This window comes from Mesoplodon densirostris, chromosome 14 (assembly GCF_025265405.1).
Source record: "Mesoplodon densirostris isolate mMesDen1 chromosome 14, mMesDen1 primary haplotype, whole genome shotgun sequence".
NCBI classification, from domain to species: Eukaryota; Metazoa; Chordata; class Mammalia; order Artiodactyla; family Ziphiidae; genus Mesoplodon; species Mesoplodon densirostris.
Window position 1 is genome coordinate 37617838 of NC_082674.1, and position 24754 is coordinate 37642591.

At 45.1% G+C, this 24754-nt stretch overlaps 1 protein-coding gene across 3 annotated transcripts in view; it reads left to right on the top strand.

Moving 5' to 3' along the window:
* The first annotated feature begins 305 nt into the window (after positions 1–305).
* PRKCE (protein kinase C epsilon) overlaps positions 306–24754 on the top strand; it is a 548717-nt gene continuing 524268 nt past the window's right edge. The window contains exons 1-2 of one of the 3 annotated variants that reach the window (XM_060116774.1): positions 306–375; positions 1447–1991. In XM_060116774.1, the coding sequence (XP_059972757.1) occupies positions 1644–1991 (348 nt within the window). In that variant the 5' untranslated portion in view covers positions 306–375; positions 1447–1643. Of the gene's footprint in view, positions 376–712; positions 1992–24754 lie in introns of those variants that run through there. The other 2 variants (XM_060116773.1, XM_060116775.1) reach the window with 2 other exon arrangements.

Sequence of the window (24754 nt, forward strand, 5' to 3'; positions counted from 1 at the left end):
ACTTGTCAACAAGTTCTCGCAGCCCGAGAAGTCTGGGACAGACCCCCAAAGGGAGAATGCCCCCAAAGAAAGGGAAGAGAGAATAAATGTTTTAAAACTAACACGGAGCCTTGCACGCCCCTCCCTTTCCCCCTTCCCCCACCACCGCGGAGCAGAGCGTCTCCGGACAGAATGACAGACAGACCGACCAATACTCCGCAGGCTGTCCTTGCCAGCCACGGTCCGAGGAGGGGTGGGGCCGGGGGAGGGTCCCGAGTCCTCTCCGGTTGCGCGACCCCTGCCACTTCTCTACCCTCGGCTCTAAAAGACAGTGTTGGCTGCAGAGCCTGGAGAGATGCGCGGCCCGCTCGTCTCCCGGCGGAGACCACAGACCAGGTATCGACAGCCGGCGGGCTCGCACCCCGGCCCCCAAGGCCGCCACTCCCCGGGGTCCCGCGCGGGGTCCCGGTCTGGCTCCTCCGCCCGCCGCCGCGACCCCGGCAGGCTCGCCCGCTCTCGACCGTCCTCTCCTCGGCTCACTTTTCCCGTATTGCTCCCCCAACCGGCAAAACTTTCTATTTCCCCAAACACAGGAGCGCGCCCGCGCGCGTGCACACACACACACACACACACACACACATACACACACATACACACACACTGACGTCTTTTGCGCATTTCCTGCATTAGAGGGAGGGAGACTCGCTCGCACACCGACGGAGGGAGAAGAGACCGAGGGGGAGAGCGGGCGGGCGGGCGGCGAGCGAGCGGCAGCCGAGAGCTGGGACGCGGGGAGCGCGGCAGGCGGGCGCCGGCGCCCGGGAGGTGGGGCCGCGCGGAGTCGCAGTCCCGTCCCCGCCGCCGCGCTGCGCACCGCCCGGTGCCGGCCTGCGCCCCGAGCCTTAGCGGCGGCCACCCCGACTCCCGAGCCCGCGCGGATGTGAGATTCCCGACTCCTGGCGCTTCCCGATCGCCGACTGCGGCGCGGCGCGGCTTCGCCCAGGAGGAGGCGGCCGGGCTGGCCGTGTGGCTTGTGGATTTTTAAAAATTTGGCTCCGAGGAGGACCATTTCCTCTCGACATGCATCCCTCCGGATAGACTGCACATCCCTTGGTCCATTCCCCTCCCCGCGCGGTCAGAGGCAGGCGCTGGGTGTGCGAAGAGGATCCGGGTTGAAATCTGCGCCCCCGGTTCTCGTCCCCGCCCCGTCTCACCGCCCCCTCCCCCTCCCGGAGTCGAAATTTCCCGGGGATTATGTTTCGGAAAGGTAGGTAAGCGCCGGGCGCGGCGCCCGCTTCCCCGCAGCCCGGACCCAGTGAGGCGGCGAGGCGACGACACAGCCCCCGCGGCTTGCAGCGGAGCCAGCACCTCATCTCCTCTTCTGGAGGTGCTGCTGTTGGGGGGGGGGAGAGACTTGCTCCAAACACGGACGTCCCCCAGCTCTCCCCCCTCCCTGTTTTCCGTTAGGAACCCGGCGAGGAAATACATGCACTGGCTGAGAATCGCCCGCGCCAGGGCGCAACGCTACAAGGTGTAGGGAGAGTGTGCGGTGGGGCGAGAGGGGACCCAGGAGTCCCCGTGCTCGGAGCGCCGCGGGCGTCGGTTCTTCGTTCCTGCCCTCGGGGCGGACGGAGTGACCCCGGCCCCCACTTCCCGCCCCGACCATGGTAGTGTTCAATGGCCTTCTTAAGATCAAAATCTGCGAGGCCGTGAGCTTGAAGCCCACAGCCTGGTCGCTGCGCCATGCGGTGGGACCCCGGCCGCAGACTTTCCTTCTCGACCCCTACATCGCCCTCAACGTGGACGATTCGCGCATCGGCCAAACGGCCACCAAGCAGAAGACCAACAGCCCGGCCTGGCACGACGAGTTCGTCACCGATGTGTGTAACGGGCGCAAGATCGAGCTGGCCGTCTTCCACGATGCCCCCATCGGCTACGACGACTTCGTGGCCAACTGCACCATCCAGTTTGAGGAGCTGCTGCAGAACGGGAGCCGCCACTTCGAGGACTGGGTGAGTTGGGCGCCTCCTGGTCCAGGAGCCCGGCTCTGGGGTTCCGGGGGAAGACTCTTGGCCTTGGCTTTGGTCGTGGGGCGCGGGGTCTTAGTGCCATCTGAGGTGTGTGTGTGTATGTCTCAATTACTTTGGGGAACCACAGTCCACTTCGTAGTTGGGAAGAAGCAGGCATTGGGGCAAGGAAGAAGAGACTTGGAAAGAGGGTAGGGCCCTCTACCCGCTCCAGACAGCGGGTGCTACAGGGAGCTCGCAAGCGGGGAGCCCCGAGCCGCGGGTGCTGAAGGTTGGCGGAGAACCCGGCGCCTTCCGCAGGCGCGCGGTGGGCTGGCTGTGTGTGATTGTGTGTGTGTGGGTTCCTCCGTCCTTGGAGAGGCACGTGGAGCCCTAGACTGAAGGCTTCTTGCACGTCCTGGCTTTGTCCTGCGTAGCACTGAGGAGCTGTTTTATCTTTCCCTCCAGGAGGAAGCTAGCTCGTTTCTATTCTGTTGCCTGGCAGTTAGCTCATCTGCTGACATACGGGGAGAAAAATGTCTTCTCCTCTAGTCCCCTCCAGGGTCCCAGAAACATCGGCCGAGCTGGTTTTGCCCAATGCATTGCCTATCCATCCGGAACGAGGGTTGTATTCTACAAATGGTTCTGCTAGTGAGTAATTGGAAGTCAGTGCTTTGAATCCGACTTCAAGTTATATCGTTTCCCTGTTTTGATTTTCAAGACACTGTGCAATGAGATACTAAGTCTGAGACTGAGTTAATTGATTACATTGTCAAAATATTAGGGACTTGGAAACAGACCTTGTGCACATACTATAAGCCAAATGCATTAAACCTTGGCATTCGGAGAAGCAGGGAGAAGCAACCTTGCTTTAGCTCTTTTTTAGAGGGAAGGTGTTCAATTAGGAAATGGATTTCTTTATTTTCAGATTTGTTACATGTTTCCACCAGGAGCAGGTATGGCTCTGGGTATATATGTTTTCAGGGTTCTTTGGTCTACCCAAAAAGAGAGATATCTGATCCTCATGGAGAGGTGTTTAATTATTGAAAATGAATAACTTCATGATTGTCCTGTGGTCAAAGGTTGCACATGAATCACCTTGGCATATTGCCTTACATATATATACATATACATATATGTACACCCATATATATACATATATAAATGTATATATATTTTAAGGATATGGAATTTTAGGGGAAAATAGGAAAAAGCCTCTTCCCTTTATGCTCACAGCTGTGATGTAGTCTGCCCGAAACCATGGTTACGGGGCTTACAGGGAAGCTCCAACAAACCACACCACGTACAGCCCTAGAAGATTGTGGCTTACACTTTGGGAAGCAGGCAAACCTTTATGGAATCCCAAAGAACACAGTGCTACCCCATTCCATTCCAGTTCACCAGTAGCCCTTGCCACTGCCTCCCTCCCACCACTGGCATTCCCACTCATTCCCCATTTCCTCTCCACACTGGCCTCCAGTCCTTTCACTCATGAAAGCGGTGCATGTCTGAGGGGGAGCTGAAGGTATAACTAATTTCAAAGCCAGATCTTAGCACCAAACACCTGTGGTTTTCAAGTTGTTGTTGTTTTAGAACATGAAGGGGAAGAAAAAGCTATGACTATTGTAGTGAGGAGATGGGGCCTTTGCCTTGTATTCAGATGAAAGGGTTGGACAGTGAGGCAGAGAGCAGGTAGGGTGAACAGCAGGTCTGCTTTTATCCACACGCAGATGCTGGTTGGAGGGAAAGGTGTCTGAGTGTCTCTGATGATGCTTTGCTGGGGCCCACCCAAATCTTGGGCACATTGGGGCACCATCCCCACTTTGGAGCACGTCCAGTGAAATGTGCATTGGGCACTAGTCTTGTTTGGCTATCATTCTCTAAGGTACTCAAATTCACGTTGAACTTGGCCCTAGACCAGATCATCTGGTGCACAGGCAAGTTTCACAGACAAGGACGTTGAGTCCCGGAGCAGCTAAGTGGGTACCTGAGGTCATGTGACAAGCAAAGGGGGCAGAGTTGGAAGGAGGGACCACACCTCCTATTGCTCATGGCTGGCCCAGTAGAGAACTGACCCCTCTGGCCTCCCAGTCTAATTTTCCTTGCAGAGTCATGTGCTGTGCCCCTGATGTTTTTATTGTACATGATAATTTAAACTGCTTTCAAAATCAGTGTATCTTTTGCCTTATAGCAAGTGTGAATTAGGTATGACAGGTATTGAATAGATTCAAAAACTTGAGATACAGAAAGGCCAAAGTCACAGGATGAATCCGGTAGTGGAGCTTGTTCTGTTTGCCCATTTGTGGTTGTTTCCACGAGGATTCTTTGGCCACTCTGGCTCTTCCAGACTGAGGGTGAGGATGCAGCAGCAGAGGTGACTGGCCCTTGGAAACAGACAAGCTGCAACTTGGGTGGCTAAGGTCACCTTTCCCATCCCCGTCGGCCAGGGGACACCCACAGAATCACACCTTTGGGTAGAATTTCCTAGGCTCTGGCTTCTATGCTCTTCACCTGACAGTGATGAAGAGATGTGGCTGAGAAATCTGGCCTGGAGTAAGGAGATGCAGAGGGCATGCAACAGCCGCTTCTCTCATTGCCATGGGACATTTCATTCAACTACATGATGAATTCCCACGTAGTCACTGAGTTCCTGTTTTGTGCTCGGATCCAACCAGGGACGTTTAGCTCTCTGGGTAATCCAGGAATAAAAGATACCATGGTTACTCTCAGGAGGCTTGGTTTCACTAGGGAAATGACACTGAATAGATCCATATAGACACTTAAGTAGCAATTATGTTATAAATGAGTGGTACCTTAAGTATGTTACAGGAGTTCCAAAAGGGAGTGTGCTGGGATGGCTGGAAGTATCTGGAGGTTCCTGGAAGGAGGCATGAATTGGGTGTGAAATGATGGGTAACATTTAAAGAGATATTTATAAGAGGAGACAGTGTTCCATGGGCACGGACACTCTGGAATAAAGGCAGAGAATGCATGTGGTCAGAGACACATGGCTGAAACTGAGGGTGCCTGTCAGAAAGGACAAAGGCAAATTTGAGGTTTCCCAAATTTAAGACTTTTATCTGAGTGCTGCCTGTACTATTACATATTTACGTAATATTTTTAAACATTGATGCTTTTATTTCCCGCTGAAGCCCAGTATTCATGAAATCACAGGTTTGGATATTGTAGTTACAATTTTTCTTCATTTATATTAACATAAACATTGGGCCTCTAAAAGAAAAAGAAAAGTTTATCTCAGATGCCTCTTAAAATCATTAGTGCTACGGGGGCCACCCTCTGGAAACACTGGAGTGGGAGAAAGTTTAGAAAATTGAGGTGGATTCTAGAATGCTTAAAACCAGGCTGAGATTATTATTCTCCAGACCATGAGAGATGTATCAGTTATGATGACAAAAGGGATTGCTTTAAAGAAAGCTTATGACCGAGAGAGGGGAAGATTTCATTTGTACTTGAAGCAGAATCCCATTAAATACTATTGCCATAGCTTGTTTCCCAAGAACTAGGTAATGATGCTACTCAGACTTTGGTGTGCAGAAGAATCACTGGTGGAGGGGCTTAAAAATATAGGTTCTCCTGCCCCACCTTCAGAGCTTTTCATTCTGTAATTTAGGACGAGTGCTGGGAATACTCATTTTTAACAAGATGTCCTGGAGATTCTGACCAGACCATACCTTAAGAAACACTGAATTAGAATAGAAATTGTGGGCAGGAGAAGCCTCCAGATAATTAATGTACCAAGACTTCGTACATAGAAATGTCCTGAGATTTTTGAATGGACTTTTATCATTCCTAAAGCAAGATTTAGAAGCAGGATTAGGTAGACTAGAAGTATTGGGATTCCCATGAGAACCAGAGGCTGAATGGATGCTGGCTGGAGCAGCGCTTGCAGTTTAGGACAGATGATGGGGGAGCAGGGGGATGGCAGAGAGGGTGGGTGGAGCGTGCCGCTACAGCTGGCTGGTGCTGTCTGTCACACTCTGGAGTTTGCTCTTTGTCACCTCAGTAGTCTATATCCTTAGCCTCAGTTCTCTCCTGTTCTCCCCTTCCTGCCTCTGAAGATAGCTTTGGTCGGTGTCACTCCCATGCTTCATCCTGTGGAAGAGGCACTCGTAACAGCGCTATAATGACAGAAAGTCATTGTCTGAGAGGTGGTGTGGCAGAGCACCTAAGGGCAGAGCGCTGGAGCCTGGCTGCTTGGGCTTCAATCTCACCTCTACCACCAAATACTTTTGAGACCTTTAGGGAGTGATTTAACCTGTGTTTCTGTTTCTTCCTCTGTAAAAAGTGGGGATAGTACAAGTCCCTACCTGTAATGAAACGGGCTTGTCGTGGGGATAGAAGGAACACATAAAGTGCATAAGCCAATGCCTGGCCCTCAGTCAGGGCTCTGTGAATGTTTAACAACTATAGCTATCATTGTTATGTCCCCCTAAACCTACCATGGGGCTGGCCCTGGAGAAGGTTCTTTCCTGAGTTGATTATTATACAGGACCTAAGGAAGCCAGTTTTTCTTAGCCTCCAAAATGTTTTTCATCCGGGGAGTCTCATTTAGCAAGGAATGGGACTCTAGTGTTTCTGTTTCATTTTTCCAAAGTAGCGCATTGACAGGGCTTCTCAAAATTATCCCACCCTGCTGACCCTGGGGGATAGCCTGATGCCCCTTTTGGAGAGGTTAGGCTTGGGGTGCTGGCGTTCCCCCTGGGCCCCAAAGCCCTTGGGGAGAGTCTTACAATGCAAAAGCCAAACAGAGGGGCCTAGTGGTTCAGATGATGGTGCCCTGGGCAGAGCCTGAGGACACGTGTTCCAGTGAAACTACCCTAGCTGAGTCTGTTCTGCTGGTGGCCTGAGCACGTGTTGATATATGCTGCCTAAAGGCCCATCTCCTCTGTCTTCAGGACTCTTGTAAGGCAATCTTTCGGAGGATTTCTGAAAACATCTATTATCATTGAAATAGAGCGAGGTGGGATGGTCTGGAAAGGGGCTCCGAAGCCCTGGGAGGGGTCCACACCCACTTTGTGGCACCTGTGCCTTGAATTCATCCCCCAGCACCTGAGGTTCCAGATCTCTCCCTGCTCTACTTCCTACCGACTCATATAATACTTACCATCTAATTAAATATTGCTCCCCACGGCACATAATTACTTATTTAACAACTACCCTAAGAGTTGATTCTTGACCCAGTGCTATCATAGGGAGCTGCTTGACTTCGGGTGCCCGAAGTTAAAGGGCCTCGAGCCTCATGGGCTGTCAGGCCTTGTCTGTCTGTCCTGTTCCTCTTTCTCTGTCTTTGACCAGCAGCAGATCTAGTGAATATTTAAGACCATCAGCTCCCTAACTCCTCAGTGGGCCCCTCACCCTGAATCTGTGAGCTCTAACTGCAGGATGCCTGGACCCGTCACTAGTTGTGTGTCTTTGGGTACGTGACTTAGGCTCTTTAAGTCTGTTTCTTTGTTTGTAAAATGGGAATATAATAGTTCTTACCTCTTAGGGTTGCTGTGAGAAATAAGAGAATCTATGTAAAGTTCTTAGCAAGGGACCAGGCTACAGTACATTCTAACAATTTTTTATTAATATTTGAAGGGTTATGTGCATGCATTCATAGTTTTAGAATCTTAAATCAGAACATATTGTCTGGTGAAAGATACTTTTCTCTTTGATTTGTGAATGTATTTATATGAGAAGTCTCACATTTTCTAAAAATAAAGTTGATTTAGTTACACTTAACAATTGCCTTTTTGGAAATATTAGAATTACTTGAAATGAGATTGTTTCGGAAAGTCTAGAACTGTGACCACTGGAGTCAAAGGTTAATTATTTATTGAAGCATATGAGTAATTGGAAATAAGAATATTTGGGAGCTGCTCTTTTGGTTTTGCTGTACCAATTTCGTCTAGTTTCATGGGTTTAAATACATTCTCAGTGCTGTTGACTCTAAATTCCTAATTCCAGCCCATACCTGCTCTTGAGACTCAGAACTCATATATGCGACTGCCTTCTTGTCATGGCCATATGATGGTATAAAGGGCATCTCAAACTCAATTATGTCCCAACCTGATGTCCCCCCTCCCCAGTTTAAGCCTCTCGTAGTTTTCCCCATCTCAAGAAATGGCCACTCCATCCTTCCAATTGCCCAGGCCATTCTTGACGCCTCTCATTCTCATGCACCCTGCCCCGTATGCAGTCCCCCAGCAACATCTCTTGTCTCTGCCTTCAAAATATGTCCCAAATCTGATCAGCTTTCCATACCTCTGCTGACGCCACTCTGGCCCAAGTCCAAGTCATCTCATGCCTGGATTATTTCAACAGCCTCCTAAGTGGTACCCCCTGCCCCAACTTCATCAGATCATGTCACTCTGCTCACAAACCTCTCTGGGTAAAAACCCTTATCACCATATGTAAGGCCACCATGGTCAGGCCTCCTGTTATGACCTCTCTGACCCCATGGCCCAGTACTCCTCACCGTTCAGTCCTCTCCCAGTCATATTGACCCACTTGACACCCTTATACTTACTCACTATGTTCCTGCCTCAGTCTTTGCACCTGCTATTCCATCTTTCTAGAATATTCCTTCCTCAGATACCCTCATGGTTCAAGTCTTTACTCAAATGTTACATTCTCAGTAAGGCCTTTTCTGGCAATCCTGTCTAAAATTTTACTCTTCTCCTTGAAACTTTATATGCTCCTTTCCTGCTTTATTTTTGCTTTTTAGCTCTTATCTACCTTATATATTATATAGTTTTCTTATTTGTCTTCATCTCCAGCACCAGAACAGAGGTTCAATAAATGTGGAGGTTTTTGTTCACTGCTCTATTCTTGGTACTCAAAACAATTCCTGGCACACTGTTGCATTAAAGAATGAATTTAGTCAAACAAAGGTGTATTCCCCTAGCACCCTCTGTGGTCTAGCACTGTGGTAGATACTGGGGGCTTGATAAAACAAAAGTGGTGTATGGTATCATTCCTGCCTCTGAGGAGTAGGAAGGCTAGCTGGGAAGACCAGTAAGGTAAGCAGTTGAGTGAATTCCTTAAACGATCTTTCTGTATGGTTGAAAGAAGGATAAGGCAGAAGAAAAGGATATATTATTTTATAAAAATCTATGGGATCCTTGAAGATGTTTTTATGAGAGAATGCTGTATTATTTCCATGAGGCAATTTGCAGCAAGCTGAAGCATCTCCATCAAGTCTGAGGTTTCTTTATTTTTTATTTTTTTCCAGCCTACTGAGATATAATTGACAAATAAAAATTATATACATTTAGGGTGTACAGTGTGATGATTTACTATACATATACATTGTAAAAAATTATATATGTATATATATATACACAGACAGACATATATATTCTTTTTCAGATTCTTTTCCATTACAGGTTATTACAAGATATTGAATATTATTTCCTGTGCTATACAGCAGGTCCTTGTCAAACCATTTTTAAGGGTGGAAGCTGTCACAAAAAAATAAAAGTTCCAAAAAGTATGCAGTTTCCTCAAAAAACTAAAAATAGAGTTGCCATATGATCCAGCAATCCCACTCCTGGGCATATATCTGGACAAAACTATAATTCAAAAAGATACCTGCACCCCTATGTTCATAGCAGCACTGTTCACAATAGCCAAGACATGGAAACAACCTAAATGTCTATCGGCAGATGAATGGATAAAGAAGATGTGGTACATATATATAACGGAGTACTACAGCCATAAAAAGAGAGTGAAATAATGCCATTTGCAGCAACATAGATGGAACTAGAGATTATCATAGTAAGTGAAGTAAGTCAGACAGAGAAAGACAAATACCATGTGATATCACTTATATGTGGAATCTAAAATATGACACAAAAGAACTTATCTGTGAAACAGAAACAGACTCACAGACATAGAGAACAGACTTGTGGTTGTCAAGGGGGAGGGGAGGTGGGAGAGGCATGGATTGGGAGTTTGGGATTAGTAGATACAAGCTACTATATATAGAATGGGTAAACAACAAGGTTCTACTATATAGCACAGGGAACTATATTCAATATCCTGTGATAAACCATAATGGAAAAGAATATGAAAAAGAATGTATATATATGTATAACTGAGTCACTTTGCTGTACAGCAGAAATCAACACAACATTGTAAATCAACTATACTTCAATAAAATAAATCTAAAATAAAAAAAAATAAAGGCTACAAATGCTGTATAACCATTACAGAGCAAAATGATTGTCTGAGGTTTCTGAAAGAGGGAACTGTATACCCTGTGAGTGCTCAGGGCCCATGCAAGGTGCTGTGATAGGGGGAGAAGGAAAAGACCCACTTGTCTTCCCTTTGCAGAGTTTAAAACTAAGTTTAAATTCTCATAAGGGCTTTAGATACAACACCCTTTGTAATTGGCAGCAACAAGAAGTGAAATTTTACATTCCAGCACCTGAACTCACAGAGCTCATTGAAGCACAGGCAGACAAAGCTTCCAGGGGTTTCACTTAGTTGAAAAGAACTCTGGAGCAGGCCTGCAGTATTTAACATAAATAAAAGCTACACTTGGCAAAACATTATATTTCTCTTCAGGTCCCTCCGGGTATATATGGGCTTGTTAAGTAATTACAATCTATTATAATGCTAATTAGCAGGCTGCACCTGTTTGAAATCTAATTTTCTGGCAGAAACCATGCAAAGTGGGCAAAACTCTGCACTGTGCTGGGAGAACGGGAAGGACAGGGGCGGACTGTTGTCCTTGTACCTGGCCGACCTCTAAACAGAATGGAAACTCCAGACAGAATATGATTGAGCTCTGTAGTATCTATTGCCTGGGAGGAGGAGGGGCACAAGCCTGTCACCAGATCCAGGTTCAGGAATGAGGACCTCCCCCCATCCCCCGTCCTGGTCCCCTCTACCTCACCTTGAAGTCTCAGAGAGTTAGTTTTGAAGCTAGTGAAAAGTCACTTTCATTTGCCAGCAAGGAATAAACTCATTGAGCTACTGACCCAGCTTCAAGGTGTAATCAGGTTCAAGAAGGGTTTAGCAGGTGCATCTATGATTAATTATTGATGAAAAAATTGACTTGGAGTTTGCTTATGTCCTTCTTGAATAGATTTGTTTGTTTTTTTCAGACTAGAGCAACTCTTGGTGTCCATTGTCTTTCTGTAGCCAGATGTAAGCATCTTGTTTTCTTTTTTAAAATAAATTCTGGGTTTATTTATATATTAGGAAAAAAAAGACTTTTTTTTTTTTTTTACATCAGTCATGGAGTCACAGAAAAATTGAGAAGAGATACATAGATTTCCCATACGCCCCCTATGTATGCATATGACCCCTCATTATCAGCATCTCCCACCAGAGGTATATTTGTTACAACTGATGAACCTATACCATAATCAAAATCACCCACTGTCCATAGTTTACATTAGGGTTTGCTCTTGGTGTTGTACATTCTGTGTTTGGACAAATGTGTAATAACATATATCCATCATGCTAGTATTATATGAAGCAGTTTCACTGCCCTAAAAATTCTCAGATGTAAGCATCTTGTGAGCAGATGTGTCTTCAACGCCAGTCAGAGTATGAGCCACTCAGAAGGTGCATGTAACCTACTCACTCATCCGTGGGCTGAGTAAAAGGTTGCCTCTTTGGAGTCTGTCTTGTAGAATCTCAAATAGGCAGCCCTCTTTCATCAGACTAACTTAGCTTCTGCCCCTCTTAGAAGTTCATCATCCAGTACAGTGCTGAAAAGAAGGATGGTGGAACCCACAAAAGATTCTAACCAGTGGACAAAGAGGAGTCTTCCTTTATCGTTCCAGCCATCCTTTCAGCCATTTAGTGAATATTCACTGAATACCTTATATGCCAGGCACCATGCTAGAAGCTGGTCCCTGATCTCATGGAGTGTATAGTCTAGTAGGAGACACAATATTAATCAAGGAATAACACAAATGTCCTGCTATGTAAAATTACAGCTAAGAAGGAGAGCTCTTCACAAAACTTTCAGAGCCTGGGGACACCTAGACCTCACCTCTTCAGAGTTGGATTGGCTAATGCCTTTTTCTCTCCCTGAAAAATTTGTTGAATGGTGAGTCAGGTGACTTCTATTACCAAGTGGCATTGGACCTTAAATTCCACATCTGTGAAAGCAGGAGTTTGCACAGTCTAGAGACTTAGTAAGGCCTGTGTGAACAATGATCCTGACTTGGCTGTCTGCATTTGGGGCCTTGACTGTGCTCAACCTAGCACTTGATAGTATTTTATCTTTATTGTTCTCCATGTAGCTAAGTCTTGTCTCCCCTGAGAAACTTCCAGCTTCTGCCTTTTCCCCTCCTCATCCTTCTTTGTTGTTGTGACCAAAATCACAAAGGTATTTTTGAAAGCTCACTTCTTTGCCTAGTGTTCAAGACCCACAAAAATACATTTATTTTTTAAATGGAGCCCTCTCTCTGTATCCTTGAGCCATTCAAAGGATATTCTAAAAACAAACAAGCAAGCAGAATTTCTAGAATACAGGGTCTGTGAATCTATCTCTCTACCTTCCAGACTGATGATTACCTAAATTGTTTTGGGCAGCTGATCGAATCATCAATCAGCCAGCAAGGATGGAGCATGTGATCGACGAGTATTTGCCAGCATATCTTTCAAATATTTTCAGGTTGCTGTGATCAAAGAGTTTGGGAAATGTTACAGAGTCAAATGTACATTAGTATATTAAAGACTCCAAGATGGCCTGTAGTAAAGGGACTTGTATAACTCTGTATGTAACCACTTATTTCCAAAATTATTTTTGTCATAGAATGCTCTTATTTGTTAAAAACTATTAGCACCATAGAGCTAGTGTTTTGTGGACATATTTTGCAAAATATTATAATTAGAAAAAAGAAGGAATGGACTTTCCTCAAGTGGGCCACTTGGGGATTCGAAGGTAACGCCCTTTTATGAAAGTGAACTCCAGGAACTGTGGGAATTCACAGGAGGGGGGATTACTGTGGGTTCTGACAGTTGGCAGAGGCTTCTTGGTAAGATTTGGAGCCAGTCCTTGTAGAAAATGGAATCTGAATAGACAGGGAAGGGAGCCTCTAAGTTGAAAGGAGAGCATAAAGAATATTGGACTGGGCCTCCCTGGTGGCGCAAGTGGTTGAGAGTCCGCCTGCCGATGCAGGGGATACGGGTTCGTGCCCCGGTCTGGGAGGATCCCATATGCCACGGAGCGGCTGGGCCCGTGAGCCATGGCCGCTGAGCCTGCGCGTCCGGAGCCTGCGCGTCCGGAGCCTGTGCTCCGCAACGGGGGAGGCCACAACAGTGAGAGGCCCGCATACCGCAAAAAAAAAAAAAAGAATATTGGACTGGCAGTTTCTAGCATTTTGGGTTATGAGGGCAGTCAGGAAATCAGTGAGATTAAAGTAAGAATGCATTCCAGAAATAATTGCTTCAGTAAAAAAACACACACAAACCACCCCCCCCCCAAGGAATAAGATATCCAAAGAAAGGGAACAGTGAGTAGCATGGGGTATTCATTCATTAATCTATCCATCCGTCTAGCCGGCCAGCCAACTAGCCAGCCAGCCATTCAACAAATATATATTGAATACTTTCTATGTTCTAGGAATTTTGCTCAGAGCACAGTGTTGAACAAAATCACTCATGATATATTGAACTCTTTATTAGCAAGGAAATCTATCCTGAGGGCTAACCTCAATCTCTCATCCTGTATTTCCAGTTAATTTTCCTTTGTTTATTTCTTGATAGGCCTAATAGAGATGGAGAATAGCTTTGTAGCATCCTTCATGTAATTGAGTGGTGGCTTGTCCAAATTCATGAACATAAAAAAAATTGTGTGGGCTTTGGAGTCAGTCCATCCTGGGTTGAATTCTGGTTTATCAGTTTTGACTGCATGATCTTGGGCAAATTATTTAACTTATATCTGTACCAGTCTCTTATCTATAAAGTGGAATAAGAGCTATCTTGTAGAGTTATTGTAGTATTAGACGAGAAATGTAAAAGTGCCCAGCTTCTAGCAAGTTTTTAAAAAAAATGGTAGTTAATTATTATTGGGAAATATCTGCAATTAATATTTATTACTAGATACAGGTAAAATTGTGCTTTGTCTGAAGATTTTGTTCAGTAATTCCCAGCTAAGGAGTCTTAAGCCAAACCTTCTTCAGTCCCTACTTCCCTCCCTCCCTGAAATAAGCTAGCAACAGGAATTCAGGGTTTGCTAATTCCAAGTGTGCAGAACTAGAATCCCACACTTAGCTCTTCTTAGGTGACCCCTTGGGGTGGGAGGTACAGGGAACATAGATGACCTGCCCTTGGGCTCTCTTTGGTCCTGATGGACAGATCTTCCCAACAAATTGCTCCCTCTTGCCTTTTTAAGAAGCAGAGACAGTGTTGCATTTTGACCTGAACAACACCTGTATCAGTTTGTGAGCCTAAAGTGGTAACAGGTTTGAGGGTTTTTTAACAGCCCAGTTTGCTGTGGTCTAGGTGTATGTCCCATTTCTCTGGGCCGAAGCATCTGACTTCATTTCCCTACTATGTGTGTCTTCTGTAAGCCCAGCCTCCAATGCAGTGCATGCCGATCGCTCTGTTGTCCTAGCCGAAATGCTGGCAGCACCCAAAGCCACTCCATTTAGAGAGTAGGACTTTGCTTTTGACCCAGACACTGGAATTGCTAAGGAGTACCAAGAATTGAAGAATAGCCAGTCTTTCGAAAAGATTACTGTGTACTCATAAGGAACTATACATTTACTTGTTAATTTTCTGTTAAGACCCTTGGTCTTTCAGCTCAGATTTCATTTTAGATAATTTATATTGAAATAAGAAAAATAAGTGTGGCAGATAGCTCATCTGCCCTTCTTTATGGGTCAGTTCTCAGAAACTGCCTTTTCTTCTCTTCAGCCATAAAAGTCCTTTTCTTCCTTCAAATCCTTCTTCAGACTTCACCCAGGAGCAGCAGGTCTGGTTCTTTTGTAGCTTTATGACTTTGTGAAAATTCACTTAACATCCTCAGACTTTGGTTTCCTAGTTTATGAAAAGCATTAGTACTATTTTTCATTTTAGAGAAGACTATCTCATTTAAGTTATAGGTGCCTTAGTACTAATTCAGGACGACAGCTTTAGGACTGGTTTTCGTATCTTTATTAGTCTGGTTCTCCGGAATCCAGAGGATTTGTGCGAGAGTTGTATGGTAGCACTAAATCCCATTTCTGGGTGCTCAGAACCAAGGATAGTCTCCCCCCACCCCAGGAGCTTATAGGATAGAGTCCAGCCCCATCATCCTGCCAGACATTCAGGGCCCTGCATGGCTTGCCCCCTGCCCCGTTTAGCGGATCCCACATCTTCTGCGCTCGGAACCTCCTCCACGAGGTCTTGTTCCTGTCCTCTGCGCCCAGTGTTTCCTTGTGCTCTGATCCCCCATGTCCGTCTTCCTGGGATAGTCTTGCCACCCAACCAAGTCTCATCCTTTTTGGGCCATCATTCCTAGAACTCTTCAGGCTACTGCTCTTTTGGCCTTTGGAATCCTGGTGCGGTTTCCCATCTGTGCCCTCCATTTACAAGTATTGCTGTCTGGCGTTGACGACCCCATACCCTCTGTCTCTGTTCTCTCACAGAGGCAGCAAACGTCTCTGAGAGGAAAAACTCGTGCCATTTTGTGCTAACACTTGGCATATTGCCTTGAACATAATAGATACTTGCTGGGCCAAAAAATTTTAACGTTAAATACGTTAAATAGATTTACCTAAAAAAAGATGTCCTTTAGATGTTTGTTCTGGGATGTTCTCCTTCCTTCTATGACAGAAAAGAATGTCATATTTTAAAAATTACACGTACACACATCTGTATGTGCTTTAAAAAAGAAAAAGGCAAGAGAGAGTGCTGATACATGGGGAGGATTTTTATCTTTTACTTTTACTTCAGCATTTTTAAAAAAATTAATAAACTTTATTTTCTAGAGCAGTTTTAGGTTTATAGAAAAATTGAACAGGCAGTACAGAGAGTCCCATAAACTCCCTCTGTCCCCCCCACCCCAGGTTTCCCCTATTATTTTATATATATTTTGACTTTTAAAAAAGCAGGGGAAAGATGCAACACAGCCACTGCAAATTGAGGCAGGTGGTGTCATGGTTAAATGCAGAGGCTTTGCATTAGAGGGAGGTGGGTTCTAATCCTGGTTGTACCACTGAACCAGCTGTGTGACCTTTTAACAAACTGGGTAACTACTCTGAGCCTTCATTTCTTCATCCGTAAAACAAGGGTCAGTAATATCTACCTATTACTATTGTGTTGTTTGGAATAAATAATATAATGCATAGAAAGTGCTTAGAAAACTGCTTGTCACATAATAATCACTTTAAAATGTTAGCTATTATTATTATTCTAATTCTATTGTAAAAAATAAATTGTAGATTATGTAGTTTGGGACTTACGATGTCAGAGTCCATTTGATTTGATTTTGTATGTTGGAGGGTGACTTGGGCTTGGGGGTTGCTTTTTGTCTGAGGGCCGTGTCTCCGATAGATAGTACTTCTTGTTGTAATGAGTGACATAGGAAATGACTGTGGTTTGCCGAGTTTGTATTTGCTGTCTGCGTCAGGCATTTATAGACCAGCATACATTCACAGAGTGCTGTGTTCACAGTGGCCTGTTTATTCTTTATCAACTCAGCTCCGCTGCTAATGAGCTGTGTGACCTTGGGGAAGAAATGTAACCTCTCTGATCTTCAGTTTCCTCTGCTGTAAAATAGGAATAGTCATATTGGCTTTGCCTACCTCATGGGGTTGAAAGACTCATTTACTATACCTCTGAAAAATGAAATATGTCACACACATGTTAAGCAGCGATGATGAACCACTTTGGGATTTGGGGGAGGGGTGTGGCATTTTCATGTGAAGTTTACAGATGGGAAAATTGAGGATAGAGGTTGTCCCCTGGCAGGGACTAGAGTGGATCTTATCTCCCCAAAGTCCCTGATAAAACTGAGCGGTGAGCAGCATTTGGGTTTCTGAGCCAAACAGTCTGCCTTACCCTCACATTGTTAGGGCTGAGGATTTAAAATTGATCTGCGGGCTTTGTTTCTAGGAAACCGGCGTCTTAGAAGCCCACCCCCACAAGCAAGAGAGCATGTCTCTTTCTCCTTGCTTCCTTATCCCTTCTTGGCTCTTTAAATTTTTGTCTTTATCACTGCTTATCATATGACTGGGCACAGACAACCGAACACCAACTATTTTAAGGGGAAAAGGGGAGGAAGACAGATAAGACAGTGATTCAGAAATGAGCAGGAAAGTGGAGTCATGTGGTCATCCCCTGTGGGTGGGATGTACAGCAGTTTTTGAGACTGAGAAGGCCTCCTGAGTGCCTGGAGAGTAAATTAGGCCTGTCGTGAATGTGTTTTAAAGCCCTTCCCTGTGCTGGGAGAGATTCAGGGCCCAGATGGAGCACACGATCCACAAGTCATTCCCTCCTGCCCTGCTCTGTGCCTGGGGCGTGCTAGGTGCAGTGGAGGCTCCAAAGGACAGGCCTTGGCGCCTGTCCCCTGGGAATAGGAAAGGGCAAAGCGATGCCCACTTGAAAAGACTGCTCACATCAGTTTCAGAGTGAGAGGAAACTGGGTCTTGCCCGAACCTATTGGTGAAGGTATAAATTAGTGAAGCCTTTTTTTAGAGAGCAGCCTGGCTGGTAGTATCTGTAAAAACTAAAATGTATATAATCCAGATAAAAATGTTTATAATTAATTCCATTGTTAGTTATCAATCATATGGATATGTTACACCGATACTATTTGAGATCCAAACCATCGCTTGTCCCTGATGGCTGAAGGGGTGGCCCTCTGGGAGCCCACATACCGTTAAGACTGCCATGTGACTTCTCTGATGGAATTGGGATTTTAGACAAGTGAGCATCATTTGACCCTTTCAAATTTAAGTCGATTAAGAACTTTCAGAACTTTCGTCTATTTTTTTGTAGGAGGATCTGTTTTTCTTTTTGATGGGGAAAGACATGAGAAAAGAGAATAAGGGTACATCTTGTTGAGTTTTTCAAACCATGGGTCAGGGCCCATCCACTGAGGTCATGAGATCAATTAGGTGGCTCTCAAACAGCGATTTTAGATATGGAAATAGAATAGAACAACGTCAAAATGACCAGAATGCATCGCAGGCAGTAAGTGTAAATATTACTTTAGAAAACGTCTGCTTCTGTTTTATGTGAGTATTATTTATATGATGATCTTAATTCTCACTGTGGGTCCCAGTAAAAATTTTAAAAAATTTGAGAAACATTGACGTAGAACACAATTTCTAATTTAACAGACTTTTGATGAGTACCAGTAAGAGGGAGATAAGAAAGGAAAGAAGATAGGGTTCCCTGCATTCAATAAACTTCCAATTGGACTTCCCTGGTGGCGCAGTGGTTAAGAATCCACCTGCCAGTGCAGGGGACAAGGGTTGGATCCCTGGTCGGGGAAGATCCCACATGCCGCGGAGCAACTACTGAGCCTGTGTGCCACAACTACTGAAGCCTGTGCACCCTAGAGCCCACGTGCCACAACTACTGAGCCCACATGCTGCAGCTACTGAAGCCCGCGAGCCTAGAGCCCGTGCTCCACAACAAGAGAAACCACTGCAATGAGAAGCTCACGCACTGCAACGAAGCCCCGACACAGCCAAAAAAAAAAGAGTAAGCTTCCAATTTCTTCACCCCCAAAATTCCATAAAGGTGGTGGCTTTTGAAGAATGGGTGGGATAGACTGCTTCTGGAAAACCTGCCTGAGTCTTCCTTAGTGAACAAGTTCACAACAATGTAGGATGCAAAAGTGACCTGATGAACTGAAATACCTTATATTCTCCAAGAGCCCCCATCTCCTGACACCCCTGCAAATGGGATTCAGTATCAGATAGTGGTGCATCAGGGTTCATGTGTTGAATTATCCGAAGTTCAAGGTTAGAGAGCTCAGTTCATGCCCTGTGATGTGTGGTGGGTTTCTCCAGCACTAGCTACACTTCAGCCAGCACAGGATAGTTTTGCACTTTTTCATCAGGAATGTGGTGTCTTTGGAAAATAATGTGTTTTGACCTCACCCCTCATGGCACTGCACAAGGTTAATACATTTGTTCAAAAACCTGTACTGTTTCTCTTGATTTTCCCATCAAACTTGTATGGTAGTAAATAGATGTTCTCCCTCTTAATGTGACATTTGAGGACAACAAGACCCAGGGAAGTTAAATGATGAATTGGAGGCTGGGGCAGATGAATGCAGACCTGGGTCTCTTGGTTTTTAGGCTGAGGCTATTTACTGCACAGGTACAGGTATATAGTCTCCCAAACACACTGACCTAGGGGACCCAGGGCCTGGGCCAGAAGGTATTGATATCAATACCATTATACATTTAATATTGTTATATATATATACATTTAAGTTGTATTCAAAAGGCATTCAGATGAATCAAAATTCCTTCCTACCTTTCTCTTTCCCTCCTCTTGCTTCTCTCTCTCTCTCTCTGTCTCTTAGGAGTGATCAGATGGAGGAAAGGTCCATGGAACATTTTCCCTCCAGCTGAAATTATGCAAAAACTGCTATTTAATAAGAAATATTCACTTAACGCTTATGTATAGATGGAAAACCCTAAGAGCTCAGAATGTAGGTGATTTGACCAAAGTAAAAACTCCAGTAGAGACAGAAAATATGAGAAAACAGGTTTCTTCATTCCTATCAAGGTGATTGTATAGCTATACCACATTGGATCCAACCATCATCCACCTACCAGGCTTCCATCATCCATCATTTTCCATCCATCCCATTTATTGGTCATAAGTTAATGTCAATACCATGTGTCTAGAACTTTTAGTAAGGGAGGTTGATTTATTTATTTATCTTTTCAGTTTGCTCTTCAGCTGTTGACTGGGGCAGATGATGAGACCACCTTTGGGCTGACGAAAGTTGAAACTTGCCTGTTTGATGAGATGACCATTTGCCTGTCTCTCTGGGGTTGGTCTTTACATGTCAAGGGGATGGTAAAAACTGTGATGAGGGATAATTAAAAAAAAATAAGTTCCCTTTTTCTTCCCCCAACTTCTAGAATTCTCTAGAGTGTCAGGATGCATTGATTTTGTAATTCAGCCTACTGTACTGACAAGATCCTTCCTTTCAAGTTGGAGTAGGGTTTCCCAAAATGTGTTCTGCAGAATAAAAGAAGTTAATAGATCATATACGTTCAAAAAAGGAATGCTTTTTTGTGTGTGTCAAGTAGATTTGGCGAACAATGGATTAAATAAAGCAAAAAACTTATTGTAGGACTTTTCAGAGCCTTTAATATGCTGATTTCCGTTAGTCTTCAGGATGGCAATTGAGTGAATGGTGTTCCCAAACTCATTTGGCCATACAACACTGTTTTGGGGACAGTCCTTATATATCTTGAAGTAGTATCATTTAGGAAGTACTATCTGAGAATCTGGCCTTTACCATATAAAGCAAATACTACATATTTGGGGCTGTTAACCAGGGGAGACTGATGTGGTGAGCAGGAAGGGATCATTATTAGTTTCTGTTAATCTTTTAATCATTAAGTTTAAACCTTTTTTTTTTACATCTTTATTGGAGTATAATTGCTTTACAATGGTGTGTTAGTTTCTGCTTTATAACAAAGTGAATCAGCTATACACATACATATGTCCCCATATCTCCTCCCTCTTGTGTCTCCCTCCCTCCCACCCTCCCTATCCCACCCCTCTAGGTGGTCACAAAGCACCGAGCTGGTCTCCCTGTGCTATGCGGCTGCTTCCTACTAGCTATCTATTTTACGTTTGGTAGTGTATATATGTCCATGCCACTCTCTCACTTTGTCACAGCTTACCCTTCCCCCTCCCCATATCCTCAAGTCCATTCTCTAGTAGGTCTGTGTCTTTATTCCCCTCTTACCCCTAGGTTCTTCATGACATTTTTTTTTCTTAGATTCCATATATATGTGTTAGCATACGGTATTTGTCTTTCTCTTTCTGACTTAGTTCACTCTGTATGACAGACTCTAGGTCCATCCACCTCACTACAAATAACTCAATTTCGTTTCTTTTTATGGCTGAGTAATATTCCATTGTATATATGTGCCACATCTTCTTTATCCTTTCATCTGTCAACAGGCACCTAGGTTGCTGTGGTGAGCAGGAAGGGATCATTATTAGTTTCCGTTAATCTTTTAATCATTAAGTCTAAACCTTTGTTTTTTAAAAATAGGATCCCAAGTGTTGTTTATAGGCCTCTGACCCTAAAGAGAGAGAAGCTGAGGCTGGACAGTTGTTTTTATATGAAAAAAGGAGTGCAAATAGGGCTCTTATTAGTAGGATTTTCTACATGATATTCTAGTAGTTCATCGTTGCTCTGTCTTTAGCCAGTGACATTATAAAGCAGTCGCCAAGCTAATGTTATGGTTCCTGGGATCATTCATATAGAGTTACATGGACTGAGGTCAGAGGCCCATGGTTCCTTCTCCTTCCTGATTCAGGTCAGGCTGAATAGTATCCAAGTGCAATTTAACTCTTGCTCCTTCTCTTCAGAAATCACTTGTTACTGGGTTATTGCTACCAATCAACTCTATTGTGGAGGCATGTTTTAATATTTCATTTCCTTGTGTTTATTAGAAAAGATTGGGGGAAAGCTACATGCAAAGATCTGAGTGTGATCGTGGGAGCTGACCTGCAGTTAAAAAACGTGAGGGAGGGGCTTCCCTGGTGGCGCAGTGGTTGAGAGTCCGCCTGCCGATGCAGGGGACGCAGGTTCGTGCCCTGGTCCGGGAAGATCCCACATGCCACGGAGCGGCTGGGCTCATGAGCCATGGCCGCTGAGCCTGCGCGTCCGGAGCCTGTGCTCCACAACGGGAGAGGCCACAACAGTGAGAGGCCCGCATACCGCCAAAAAAAAACACAAAAAAACCCCTGAGGGAGTCAAAGATTGATTTCAGGTTTTCATGTCTTTGAGGGCCCCTCCTAGCCTGGGTCCCAGTCAGGGTTCCTGGGTTCCTCTTGGCTGATGAACTCATTTACAGTGGGGTGTCCACACATAATGAGTTATACAGGCTGGAGAGGGAGCAATCCTTCACCCAGAGGGCGATATCTCTACCTCTGGAGCTTTCAGATGTCAGTGATAGGTGAAGATGAGCTTTTTTGGCTGAGAGGAAGCCTTCAAACCAGGTACTGTCCTGTGACCAGGCTATTACTGAGACTATGTCAAGGGCTAGGGTCTTCACATAAACCTTCTGCAGTGGGTCAGGACCCAACTCACCTATGCTGAGTGGCCATATTTCTAGATTACCTCACATTGAAATGCTTGTCTCCCTCGTCTGTGAGGGATTAGTGCTTTTCCACTTTAAAGGAAAAACAGGCCATAAATTACTGGGGAATTTTATGGCACTGTCCAAAGCACAGTTTGGAAGCCAAGGAAAAATAAAACTCCAGCTTCTTTATGGAAAGTCAAATGTAAAAGAGAGATTGCTTCCTGAAAAGAGGGAGGCACTGCCTAGGGGGAGTGGAGGGATAAGAGACTTGAACTTAGTCCCTAGAAACTCGTCTTCTGGTGCCCCTGAGGATTTTAGGAGAACTTTGGGCCTCGAACTGATGAACTTGAAGGCAAAGGGAAAGAGGTGGTTGAACTGTTTGGAAAGTAGGTGAGAAAAGTGATTATTTTTGGTAGCAAGATTTTTGTGTTTGGATTATGCCTGCTGTATATCCAGTATCTTAATTTACATTGCCCTCAGCAAGGCAAAGAATTCTCTAGGTCATTCATACACCTGATTCCAGTTCGAGGCTTGTTAAATGTTGGAAGGGGTGGTGTGGAAGTTACCGAGGCTGGCTGACCAGGGAGAAAGCAGACAGATCCTGGGGGCTGGACTTCATCATAAATTACAGACAAACAGAACACTCTAGAACATTGTACGTTGCAAAACAAAGTAGGACCAGCACAAGAAAGCACTTTGTACACATACGTGAAGCAGTCTCCTTTCTAGAAAATGTTTCCTCAAACTAGGAAGATCCAGCAAGCCCTGTATCATCTTAACCTAAGCCTTCAACTCTGTTCAGCTGTCCTTTTCTGACAGTGGATACACATGATGCCGTAAGTCTTTGCTTTCATGCCTTTATCCCATCTCAGGAGCAGTGGGGGGATTGTGACCGTATGGGGGGAGTCGATACAGTCATTTCACTGTCATTTCTTGTTTCAGAATTGGAGTGAATCTGTATGAATCATAACACTTGCATTTAATAAATTCTCCTGGGTATTGGCTAACTTTAAACCGGTCAGACGAGTTTTAAGGTCCATGTGGTTTGGGGAAATTCAGCGGTGCATTTCTTCGTTTGGTCACCCCTTATTTCCCTCCAACTTCGTTCCTTTTCAGCAAGCTGGTCTACTTGGCACGGTTATCTTTGATCATCTGAGGTAGGGAGGAGGGGAGACTGGGGAGGGGCTGGGCTGAAGGTCATGCAAGAAACATTCAGGCCTCTGCTTGTTAGCCAGCACTGCTGGGAATTCCCAGGGGTCTTGGGGAGCTGGCCTTCAGCTCGCAGAGGGCCCCAGGTGGGAGGCCGCCATCCACCAGGAAGCTTCCAGCTAGCACATGCTGGGCAGGGGAGGGGGCAAAACTCTGATCGTGGAAATGAAAGTATCTCAGCATTTTGCTGCTTTTCCTCCAAGTCACTGCCTCCACTCCAGGCTCTGACATGAGCAGCTTTAGCCTCTCTACGTTGACTTTCTGCCTTGGCTCTACAATCATGGTGGTTAATGGATGCCAGGTGTGTTGGGGTTTTTTTTTTTTGGAGAAGTTATTTACTACCAGAGTGGGGAGATCTTCTGGGTCATGGGAAGTTCAGGGAGCCCCAAGACAGTGTCACTGGAGGAGATCATTACCAGAATCACCCGCGATCTCAGTACGTCTGCCCCCACCTCCCCTTGCTTCTCTGCTGGATGTTCAGCCCTGTCGACGTTTCATAGCTCACCTGAGCAGGTTTCCCCAGTAACCTGTATTTTGATAATTGTTTGCCTCACAGGGCAAGCATTACAGTGATTGAGGTGTTGCTCTGTGAAGGAGATTTTTAAAAACCAAAACAAGTGCAGCAAAACCATTTAAAACATTTTAATAATTTCTTAAAGGATGCAGAGCCCTTTCCTCGCTTAACACATGCAGTTCAGAATGACATCAATAAAGACTATTTTTACACTAAGAGGAGAACTCAGTTCAAGGCTGGAGTGTAGATAGAGAGAAGGATGGTTCTGCTTGAAGTAAATTCTGACCCACCCACCAAAGGAAAGCCAGGAAGTGGCGCCAGGGGGTGCAGATACCATAACCTTTTCATTCCCTACCAGACACACACATTGTTCCATTGTGATGGAAGATTTGTTGTAATGGAGAGGGTAGTGAAAAGCTCAGTCCAGGTTCTAGGGAGGTTTGGAGTAAAGGCAGCACACGCCCATCCTTCTGTGGTTAGTCACTGCTAGTTGCTGAAGGAGGGAGGTGTCAAGCATCTCCATTCTTCCCTTTTTTCTTCCTCATTTCTGGATCATTCACTCATTCATTCAACAAATCATTAGGGAACCCCTGCCTTGTGCCGGGCATCAAGCCAGGCCCTAGGGATATAACTAGGTCATGATAAATGTATGCGCCCTGACCTCAGAGGGTTTCCAGTCAAATTGGGGGACAGATAAGCAAATGGGCAATTACATAATATGGAAGTGCTGTGACATGTGCCACTTAAAAAGGGCCTTGAACTAGGTTGTGGGGTAGGGGGAGGCTTTGGGGAGA